At 62.4% G+C, this 10,772-nt stretch overlaps 1 protein-coding gene across 1 annotated transcript in view; it reads left to right on the top strand.

Moving 5' to 3' along the window:
• The window catches only part of MYLK2 (myosin light chain kinase 2), a 9,072-nt gene extending 2,390 nt beyond the window's left edge, over positions 1–6,682 (top strand). The window contains exons 2-12 of the mRNA XM_018073772.2: positions 3–1,479; positions 1,613–1,914; positions 2,784–2,889; positions 3,130–3,223; positions 3,385–3,494; positions 4,021–4,162; positions 4,336–4,406; positions 4,633–4,761; positions 5,083–5,235; positions 5,604–5,736; positions 6,104–6,682. Coding sequence (XP_017929261.2) covers positions 3–1,479; positions 1,613–1,914; positions 2,784–2,889; positions 3,130–3,223; positions 3,385–3,494; positions 4,021–4,162; positions 4,336–4,406; positions 4,633–4,761; positions 5,083–5,235; positions 5,604–5,736; positions 6,104–6,184 — 2,798 coding nt within the window. The 3' untranslated portion in view covers positions 6,185–6,682. The remainder of the gene's footprint in view (positions 1–2; positions 1,480–1,612; positions 1,915–2,783; positions 2,890–3,129; positions 3,224–3,384; positions 3,495–4,020; positions 4,163–4,335; positions 4,407–4,632; positions 4,762–5,082; positions 5,236–5,603; positions 5,737–6,103) is intronic.
• The last annotated feature ends 4,090 nt before the right edge of the window (positions 6,683–10,772 follow it).

Below are 10,772 nucleotides of genomic sequence, written 5' to 3' on the forward strand. Positions count from 1 at the left end.
AGCCCTGTCTGCTCCAGAGCCCTGGGATGGACGGGAAGCAGTGCCAGGAGAGGAGGCTTCGACTGTGCAGCACAATGGAGAACAGGCAGCATCCGTGGGGGAGAAGGTCCTGGCTGCCACCGAGGCCCAGGGAGTAGGGAAGGAGGAGAAAGATGAGCCTGGGAAGACAAAAACTCCAGCTGTAGAAGAACCTAAGGGAGGCAAGGCAGCACCCATAGAGGGGAATGCTCCAGCTGCTGCCAAGGCTCAGGACAGGGGGAAGGGTGAGAAGGATGAGCCTGGGAAGAAGAAAGCTCCAGCTGCAGGGGAGCTCAAAGGAGAAAAGGCTCCAACTGCTGCCAAGGAGAAGGATGGAGAGAAGGATGAGCCCAGGGAGGAGAAGGCTCCAGCTCTGGGAGAGCCTGAAGGAGGGCAGGCAGCACCCATGGAGGCAAAGGGCCCGGCTGTAACTGAGGCTCAGGATGGAGAAAAGGACAAGCTCAGGAAAGAGCAAGCCCCTGGAGGCTCAGGGCCTGAGGCTGGTGGGAAAGCAGAGCCCACAGAGAAGAAGGTTCCAGCTGCAGCAAACTCTGAAGGAGGGAAGACAAAATCCACAGAGGAGACAGCCTTGGCTGCAGCTCAGACTCAGGATGGAGGCAAAGGAGAGCTTGCAAATGAGGAAACCACAGCGGTTGCAAAGGAGAAGGTCCCAGCCACTGCTAAATCTTCAGATGGAGGGAAGCAAGCTGCAAAGGTAGAGCAAGCCCCAGCTGATAACAAGGCTCCAAAGGAGAAAATTACAGCATCTGTGAAAGAGAAGGCTCCAGCTTCTGCAAAGGCTCAGTGTGGGGAGAATAAAGTGATAAAGGCAGAAAAAGCCCCAGCAGTAAAAAAGACTCCAGATGGAGGCAAAGAAGAGCCTGTGAAGGACAAGGCTCTAGCTCCCACAAAGGACAAGGCTCCAGCTCCTGAGAAGGAGAAAGCCCCAGCTCCAGTGAAGGAGAAAGCTGTAATTCCTGCAAAGGAGAAAGCCCCAGATGCTGCCATGGCTCAGGATGGAGAGAAGGCAGCAGCAAAGACAGAAAAAAATTCAGCTGCAAAAATGGCTCAAGGTGGAGGTAAAAAAGAGCCTGCAAAGGAGAAAGCCGCAGCAGCAGGGAAGGTGCAGGATGGAGGGAAGAAAACTGCAAAGGTAGAAAAAAACACAGTTGCATCAAAGACTGAGGATGAAGGGAAAGATCCTGCAAAGGAGAAGGTCCCAGTGGCTGCAAAGGCTCAGGATGGAGGGAAGAAAGCTGCTGAGGTGGAGGCCCCCGCAGCTGCAGCAGAGGCTGGAGATGGGGCTGAGGAGCCCACAGAGTCAGCAGCCATGGTTACTGTGAAGGCTCAGGGTGAAGGGGAAGAAGAACCAAAGGGGACGGAGAAACAGCCACCAAAGGTCCCTGAGCCCCCACGCCCAGCTCTGCTGCAGAGCCTGAGCTGCCCGGCCGCTTGCCACAGGTACCCTCACCCTCCTGGGATGGGGGGATCCCCCTCGCTGCTCCAGGGAGCTCTGGGTCCCTCCAGGCAGAGGTGGGTGCTGGGCTCGGGGGCTGCTGGCTGGGCTCTGCTCACCTCCCTCTCCTGCTTCCAGGGAGGAGCAGCCCTGGGCAGAGGTGGCAAAGATGGAGATGATTCCAGAGGAAACCACGGCGGTGGAGCCAAAAGAGGGTCCGACAGAGCCTGGCCCTGCCCCACCAGCCATGGGGGACCTGCAGCCCCATGGCACCCCCCAGGAGAGGACATTGCCCAGTGCCACAGGGCAGCCCCTGGATCCCGCTGGGGTTGTGGAGCAACCTGGACCTGAAGGGCAACCACCCTCGACAGAGGCAAAGCCACCCCCCAGCCCCTACCTCACCCCTGATTTTGGGAAGGAAGACCCTTTTGAAATACTGGGTAAGGACATGAGGTTGCCTGCCTTGTCCTTGCCCCCCTGGACCCTCTGTGGGATGACAGACCGGGGACCCCATGGCCCTGCCTGCTGTCTGCACAGCCCTCCATGCTGCCAGCTCCTGTCCTTGGCTTGTCACCTGCCTGGTGGCCTTCGAGCTCCCCTTTCACTGTAAACAGGGCTAAATGTGTCGTGTCCCCTCCCGGGCTGTCCAACAACACTGACTGTGAAGAAGAGGAGCCTGGGGAGTGACAGTGACCTTCTGGCCAGTGTCAGGGCACAGTATGTCCCTGCATCCTGCACCACTGTCCTTGTGGGGATGGTAGGGCTTGGGGGCAGTGAGTGCTTGGTGGGATCCCTGTGAGGTCAGCTCCTGGACTCGCCTGGGAAAGGGTGGCTCAGGAATGAGTACATGGGGTACCCTGTGTGTGGGTTCTGTCTTGGGAGGGCGAGCAGGAGGTGGTAGTGTGGAGGATGAGTGGCCTAGAGTGGGTGGTAGGCAGCAGAGTGGCCTGGAGAGGGCAAACGTGACACGTGGGATGGTGGGAGTGGATGCCATGGAGCAGGGTGGGTGCCACGGAGCAGGATGAGTGCCATGTGGTGGGGTGAGTGCCATGGTGCAGGGTGGGTGCCATGCAGCAGGGCCATGCTGTGGGCGGTAGCAAGGGACCCTTTGGGGGATGCTCTGTCCCCAGTGCAGCCCCAGCCAGGAGCCCCTGGTTTGCAGCCCAGTACTCTACCCAGCTGCATTCTGCACCCACGGGCTTGGCTGGGTGTCTGCCTTCACCCCACACCGGGGCACCCTGGGGTGCTCAGCAGTGGAGTCTCCAGGCCAGCAGACTCCCTTCTCATCCCATCCCTCCTCTCTGGGCAGACGATGTCCCTCCGCCACCAGCGCCCTTCGAGCATCGCGCTGTCACCCTGCACTCTGGCAGCGTCAGCTCCCAGTTCAGCCTCAACTCCAAGGACATCCTGGGCGGGTAAGGAGGGGCCCCAGAAGGGGGAAGGATGCCCAGCTTCCCCTGGCACTGCCCCAGGTTGCCCTCCAGCCTTGGGCATTAGCTATGAGTTGATGGGACTCCTCTGGTTGTGATGGGGGGGGTACCTGGGGCAGAATGGGTGCAGAGGGCAACATTGGGCAGCACCCCAGGGCAGTGCTGGGGTCCCCAGAACCCTGGGTGGCCGATGGTGTGGGCACCTCTCCTTCTCTCCCTCCCCAGGGGCAAGTTTGGTGAAGTCCACACGTGCACGGAGAAGGAGACGGGGCTCAAGTTGGCAGCCAAAGTGATCCGGAAGCAGGGACCCAAGGACAAGGTCTTAAAGACGCTGGGCAGGGGGTTCCTCATGGCCATGGTGGCATGGCCGAGGTGGGGGCTGGCGGCGGTGTGTCCTGTGTGCCCCTGGTGCTGTGACAGCCTGTCCTGGTGGCACTGCCAGGGCTGACACCCCACACCACCACGGGGCTCCTTCCACAGGAGATGGTGCTGCTGGAGATCGACGTGATGAACCAGCTGAACCACCACAACCTCATCCAGCTCTACGACGCCATCGAGACACCCCGGGAGATCATCCTCTTCATGGAATTGTGAGTGCTGGGGCCTGATGCCTGGCTGAGGGGCACCATTATGGGGGATACATCAAAGTTAGAGCAGATGTGCCAGCCCCTGACCAAGCAGAAGGTTGGCCCCAAGGAATATCCTCTCCTTGCCCACCCCTTCTTGGGCATCTCCCTGCTCCAGGCTGAGAGACAGGCTCGGGCTCTGCCTGGCCGGGACAGCATCTCCCTCCATCATAGTTGCGTTGAGGGTGGAGATGAGCCAGGTCCTTCTGGCACAGCTCCCTTTCCTCTGCCCACTTGCCCCAAGGAGGCTGAGGCTGTGCTGGGGCTGTTCTGCTCTACAAACCGCAGGGCAGCTGAGGTGTCCTGGGGTAACCCCCTGTGCCTGCCTTGGGGGTGTCCAACCCCAGCACGCACACATCCCACCGTGGATGCTCAGCATCTCCATGGTGGGGCTGGGTCAGGGTCCCTGGGGGGGACAGGGGGCTCTGCAGGAGGATGGTTTGGGGCAGAGAGCCCCCCTAAGGTGACCTCATGATCCTTCCCCGTGCAGCGTGGAGGGTGGTGAGCTCTTTGAGCGGATCATCGACGACGACTACCACCTGACAGAGGTGGACTGCATGGTGTTCGTCCGGCAGATCTGCGAGGGCATCCGCTTCATGCACCACATGCATGTCCTCCACCTCGACCTCAAGGTGCAGGGCTGGGGGGTGACAGTGGCAGGGGCCGGGGGGACAGCAGAACACCAGCCAGCTGTGGGAGGGATGTCTGTGGGTCAGCATTGCTCTGGTACAGGTCAGCCACAGGACCTGTGCAGTGGGGATGTCCCCTCTTGGTGGGGGGGACAATGGTCACCCTGTTCCCACAGCCTGAGAACATCCTCTGTGTCTCTGCCACCGGACACATGGTGAAGATCATCGACTTTGGGCTGGCTCGAAGGTGAGATTTTCCCCCTCAGCTCCCTCCCTTCTCCTGTCCCACACCTCTCTCTGTGCCATAGGGGTACCGGTAGCCCCAGGACACACTCTAGGCCATTGCTTTGACCACAGCTCTCCCTGGCTGGCATGGGAGGGTTGGGGAGGGTAGCATCTGCTGGAGAGGAACAGTGGTTTGAGGGAGCAGCCTGTCCCCCTCCTGCTGACTTTCCCCCCCCCCCCGGCTGCAGGTACAACCCCAACGAGAAATTGAAGGTGAACTTTGGCACCCCTGAATTCCTCTCCCCTGAGGTGGTCAACTACGAGCAGGTCTCCTACACCACAGACATGTGGAGCATGGGGGTCATCACCTACATGCTGTATGTCAGGGCTGGGTGAGGGCTGCCAGGGCTGGGCTGGGTGGCCGGGGTGCTGGGACAGAGCTGCCTGGGGTGCAGAGCTGTCCCCAAGCACTCAGCTGCTTGGTGGGCAGGTGGGGGTGCTGGATGGGGAGAATGGCAGATGGGGCTGTGGGAGGGTAGGAAGAGGCTCAGCCTGGCTGCAGGCAGGAGCACAAGACAGTGCCAACAGCCCCACATGACCTCCCTGGGGCAGCCCTGGCCAGACTGGCTCCATTCTGGGGGGTCTGGAAGGTGCTGAAGTCTGAAAGCACCCAGCTTCTCACTCTCCTGCACCCCCAGGCTCAGTGGTCTCTCCCCCTTCTTGGGTGATGACGACACCGAGACTCTCAACAACGTCCTGGCTGCCAACTGGTACTTCGACGAGGAGACTTTTGAGAGCGTCTCCAATGAGGCCAAGGATTTCGTCTCAAACCTCATCATCAAGGATAAAAGGTGTGAAGTTGGCAGTGGCCACCAGGGTCCTAGGGTGGGCATCCCCAGAACTGCCCTGGGTACCATGCACTGCTTCTGCAGCAACCCCTGGGTCCTGCACCCAAGGAACCCCACGGGGCCCTGCCCCACTGCCGACTGTCCCCAACAGAGTCCCACATCCCTCCAGGGGACACCCACCCCAAGTAGGACATGCTGGATCCCCCAGGGTCCTGCTCAGCCCCACTGGTCCCTGGGCACAACCTTTTGGCTGGGTCCTCCCTGCAGGTTTTTCCTCCCTCTGGATTTTTGGGGTCTGGGGAAGCTGGAGAAGGGGGTGGTTGGAGGGAGGAGGCTCAAGCAGGGATGACATGGGCTCCTCTCACCCTCAGTGCCCGGATGAGCGCTGACCAGTGCCTGCAGCATCCCTGGCTCAAAAATCTGGCAGAAAAGGCCAAACGCTGCAACCGGCGCCTCAAGTCCCAGGTGCTGCTCAAGAAATACGTCATGCGACGGCGCTGGAAGGTGCGGGGGGCAGAAATGGGGATGAGGGTCAACACCTTCTGAGGGGGATGGTAGAGGGGCTGCCAGCCTCTGTCTGTCCTGGTGGATGGCATCTGGCACGTGGAGGGTGGCTCTGTCTTGCTGTGCAGAGGGATCTTGTCTGGCAGCCTGGAGGGAGGGCTTCCCAGCTCCAGAGTCTTTGTGTGGGTGCCCACAAGGTGAGACCCCCACCAAGGATAGATCCCTTTGTGGTGGTCTCTCCTGAGTGGATCCCAAGACCTGCTTTTAGGGGCAGGAGTGGTGTCAGGACCCAGAATGGGCTCTGGCTCAGCCTCCAGGGCCACAGCCCTCGCAATAGGATGAGCACCTTTCCTCTTCCCTTTCACAGAAAAACTTCATCGGGGTGTGTGCTGCCAACCGCTTCAGGAAGATCACCAGCTCAGGGTCCCTGACGGCGCTGGGTGTCTGAGCTGGGGCTCCCAGGGGGGTCGAGGCCAGAGAGGAAGCGTTTGAGAGAGTCCCACATCAGACTTGCTTTTAGACAGCAGCAGGACCTCTCTGGGGTCCCAGCTGCCCACTGAGGGGCCAGGAGCTGGAGCTGCACTGTGCCCTCCCTGCCCGTGCTGTGCCGGATGCTGCTCTGATGCCCACATCACACCTCTGCTCTGTGCCACTGCCACCACGAGGCTGCTCTGCTGCATCCCTGGAGCTGCCCCTGTCTGGCATCCAGCAGCTGTGGGACTGCTTGGGGGCCAGGACCCCGCTGGGATCCTCACCTGCAGCAGCTCTGCTGAGCTTGTACCACTCCGGGCAGCATTTCTGAGCTCAGGACCCTCTGCTGAGGGCTCAGGCTCAGGACCTCTGGGGCTCCTGGGGCTCCAGCCTACGCCATTCCCATCGAGCCAGTGGCCCCACTGATATGTCTTTGGACTGTGAGGCTGCTCTGGAGAGGAGGTTTCTGATCTCACCCCTGGCCTGGCTGTGTGATGCCCGACCCGCAGCGTCTCTGCTCTGCTCACGCTTCCTTCCCGTGCCCTTGGAGGAGGAAGGTCATTCCGGTGTGATCCCTTTGCCTCGGCCACCTGGTGCTTGCTGCTCTTGGACCCAAAACGTGCCCTCTGCCTGTAAATGCTGCAGCCCTGCCCTGCCTTCACTGCCGCTGGACTCTGTGCTGCCCGACCTCCCTTCCCAGCTCTGTGGCTCGGCAATGACGCTGGAGGGAACCGTGGACCCTCACCCTGGTGCCTTGGCACCGGAGCCAAGGCTGAAGCACCTCCTCCCTGGCCGGCTGGGCATGTGGGAGCGGAGCTGGCCCTGAGCTGCTGCTCGCACAGGAAGGGAGGAAGCAGCAAGCACACTTCCAGAGGCGTCCCCAGCTGGGAGCTAGCGAGAGAAGAAGGAGGCTTTGTGTTCCTCCTGCCCTCCCTGCCCTTCGACTCTGCCAGCGGGGGAAAAACACAACCTCTGCTTCACCCGTCCCCGCCAGATCGCGATGAGCGAGGCGGGCTAATGCAGAGCAGCTGGCCCGCGCTCCCCGCTCCGGCCAGCGCCGCTCACCCGACCACCAACACACCGGAACCGCTCCGGCTGCGGCCGCCAGCTCCCCCCGCCGCGGGCGGGGGCTCCCCGGGACCTGCTGGGGTGGGGGAGAGGGGTGCCGCCCCTGCTCCCCCGCCTCACCCTGACCCCCGTCCCCTCTGCCTGCACCCCTCAGGGCTCCCCCGGTGCTCCCAGAGGATGGGCATCCCTTGGGATTTGCAGCGTCCAGCCTTGGCCCATGGTGGGAGTGGATGGGGGACTGGCAAGAGGTGCCTCAGTTTCGGCTTTCCCCACGGCTGAGCCCACCCAAGCAAGGGCTGTGTGTTTGCTCTGGGGTCACCTGTGTCCTCTGTGTCTGCTGGAAAAAACCTGGGGAAAGACACAGGGAGACAATGGCCCCCCAGCCCCACTGGCTGCAGCAGGGGAAGGGGCTTCAGGCTTGTCCCCACTGGGCAGGGGCCACAGCTGGTGGGACCCTGCCCCACAATGGAGCCCTGCTCGGCGCTTGCCTTCTTGTAAATAAATGTACAGGTCTGCCCACAGCCCACACCTGCCATTCTGGGGGCTGAGGAGACCCCACTCCCACCCACAGGGGCCCTGCAGCCACAGGATAAGTGAGATGAGGAGGGGAAGCAGCATCCATGAGGCAGAGGGTGTGGAGAGGGTATGGTGGGGATGGGGACCACCTGGTACATCCCAGGCAGGGCTGTGCAGGCACAGAGCCAAGGGGTTCTGGTCTCTGCACTCCCCAGCCCTGAGCTGTGCTGGGGGAAGGGGAAATGCATGGATGGGTGGATAGATGGATGGATAGTCAGTCATCAGTCAGAGGTGTCCTCACAGCTTCAGCATCTGCCCACATGGGGTGGGATGCCCAGGCAAGGGCTGGTGGGTGCTGGTGCCCCTCTGTCCAGGGGGTCTGCAGCCAACCCCGAAGTGGTTAAGGCTGCCAGAGCCCAGACTCCGGCTCCCACCACGGGCGTCCCTCCCAGCAGCTTCCTGCCGGCAGCCTTTGACCGGTTCCTGTCGGTGACCACCCCGCAGGCCTGGACGCCAGCACAGCCCCATCTGGTTTGAGTTACGCTCCGGCGGTGACGTCTCCTTCCTGTCTGGCCCCAGGAGCTGTGCGTCGCCCGGTCCCGGCCCTGGCCCCGGCCGGCCACAGGGGCTGCAGGGCCCTGCTGCAGGGTGGCCGTGGGGTTCCCAGATGGACCGTCGGCCCTGGACACTCCTGGCACCCCAAGCTGCTCTGGGGGATCAGTTCCTGCACAGAGCCCTGCGTGTGCACATCTGCAGCACAGGGATGCACATCCCAGAGTGGGTGATTCTACCCCACAGCCCAGTTTGGCAGCTCCAGCCCCTTCTTTCCCACCATGGAACCACACAGGGACACCCACTGAGGTGGGATGAGTGGGGCCACAGTTCTGACACCCATGGAAGTAGATGTGATCCCATCCCCTGCTCCCAGCTGAGATGCAGGACAGTTTGTAAGGACCCAAAGCTCTGGGGAGTGGATTGGCCCTGCCAGGGCCGAGGGACACAGAGACAGGGCTGCTCCTGGTCCAGCACAGGCCATGGCAGCCAGTTCCATCCCTCCTGCGTGGGGTCCTTGTCACCCCCATGAATGCATGGCACAGTCTGGGTGTGCACGTGTGTGTCCACAGCGTCCATCCCCGGAGCAGCACACATTCCCCATGTGGGCCTCAACCTCACCCCTGGGGCACCCACACTACCAGCACAAACAGGGGCCCTGCAGGCAGCACAGGGAGGGAGGGGGAGCAGGCAGTCCTCAGCAATGGCACCTGGCAGCACCCCCAGCAGCAGCAGCAGCAGCAGGTTCTCCCTGTGACTGGGTGCAGCGCAGTCCTGGCCACGGCACAGCCCAGGATGGGAGCGGGCAAGTGGGCAGAGGGCCAGGCCACCCACTGCGAGCCAGGAGCGAGCCAGGAGAGAGCCAGGGAGGAGGCAGAGCTGGGGGAGCAGCGGGTCCATGAGCAGTAGTCAGGGTGGGCGTGGGGAAGGGGAGCACCGGGACAGTGCATGGCTCTGATCTGCACGCCCGGGCGGTGCAGGCTGTGAGGAACGGGGGTCCCCATCCCCCAGTCCGGGGTGGGCAATGGGATGCACCACACTGCTCCCAGCACAGGCACCCCGTCCTGGGCACCGCGTGAGGCCAGGGCTGTGTGTTCCCAGCCGGGGCGGGCAATGGGCCCGGCCACGCTGCGTGGGAACCAGACGGCCCCTGGGCACGGCTGCGGCGTTCGCTTCCTCCCGCGCCCCCGGGGACCGCGCAAAGGAGGGGGCTGAGGTCAGCCGCGCTTGCCGCCGGCCGCTCCAGAGACGCCAGCATGATGTAGGCGCTCAAATATTGTTTTCCACTGGGTAGGAAAAAAAATAAAAGGGAGAAAAGAGAGACCCAGGGTTGAGTGGCCGTCCTCGATGACGAAGGGCGGCCCCCCCCTGCCCTGCCCGGGGCTGGGACACAGCCACGGCCCAGCAGCAGCCGTCTGGGGGCTGATAACAGGGCTGACGCGGCCGCGGTGCTCCCGGTCCCCGAGTGACGGCAGTGTTGTGCCTCCGTGCCAGCGTGGCCTCTGCGGAGACCCCCAAGATTGGCCAAGCTGGGGTCCCCCTGGCCTTGGGGGGCCGGGGGAACTCTGCCACAAATCTGCTCCCCACAGCAGCATGGGGAGCTCCTGTCAGCCCTACGTCCTGAGGTTGGCTGTGCTGTGGGATCCAGGCATTGCTGCCCCTGTGGAGCTCCCTGTCCCAGCCTGGAAGGAGTGCACAAGTACAGACCCGCACTTTGCCAGCATCACTCTGGCCTTGCTCCAGTGCTGCAGAGGTGCTGACTTGGATGTTCCAGCAGCGTGTGGGAAGGGGCTGGTGGCCAGGTCCCATCCTGGGGCTGTATGAGGACCCCTGCCCATGCTTGTGTCCCGCAGCCTGACTCACGGGGGCAGGTCCCTGTGCCCAGCCCGGTGTCAACAGCGGTGACTCAGCTGGTGCCTCCTCACTGGCAGCCGCCCGGGGTGATTCAGGTCAGAGGAATCCACTTTCCTGGTCGTTCCCACCAGAGCTGCAGCCCCTGGCACAGCCCATCTCTGGGGGTGTCCTGGCCTCGAGGTCTGCAGGGACTAGTTGGGGTCCCAGCCAGGCACTGGCTGAGCCACAAGCAGAGAGAGAGAGGGGAGGAAGCCCTGACCCCCCACAGCAGAGCCCCCACACTGTGCCACAACCCCCAGAGTCTCCCTGGCATCTCTCTGAGGTCACACTGGTGCATGAGCAGGGCCTCACAGTGAGGCTGGTGCCACTTGTGCCATATGTTGCACCCAGGGTGAAGCCAGCCACCTGGAAGGGTCCCAGGCACAGGGACATGACAATGAGGCTCCATTGGGGAATAACTTCTGTTGCAGCAGATCCCTCTGACCCCCAGGGAGAAGGTTCCTTTATGCTACCAGGGGATGGGGCTTCAGAGGCTCCTGGCCCCAGATTGTGTCAGGACCTTTTCCCCATTGTCT

The sequence above is a fragment of the Manacus vitellinus genome, unplaced genomic scaffold, assembly GCF_001715985.3.
Source record: "Manacus vitellinus isolate BGI_N305 unplaced genomic scaffold, ASM171598v3 scaffold_26_pilon, whole genome shotgun sequence".
NCBI lineage: Eukaryota > Metazoa > Chordata > Aves > Passeriformes > Pipridae > Manacus > Manacus vitellinus.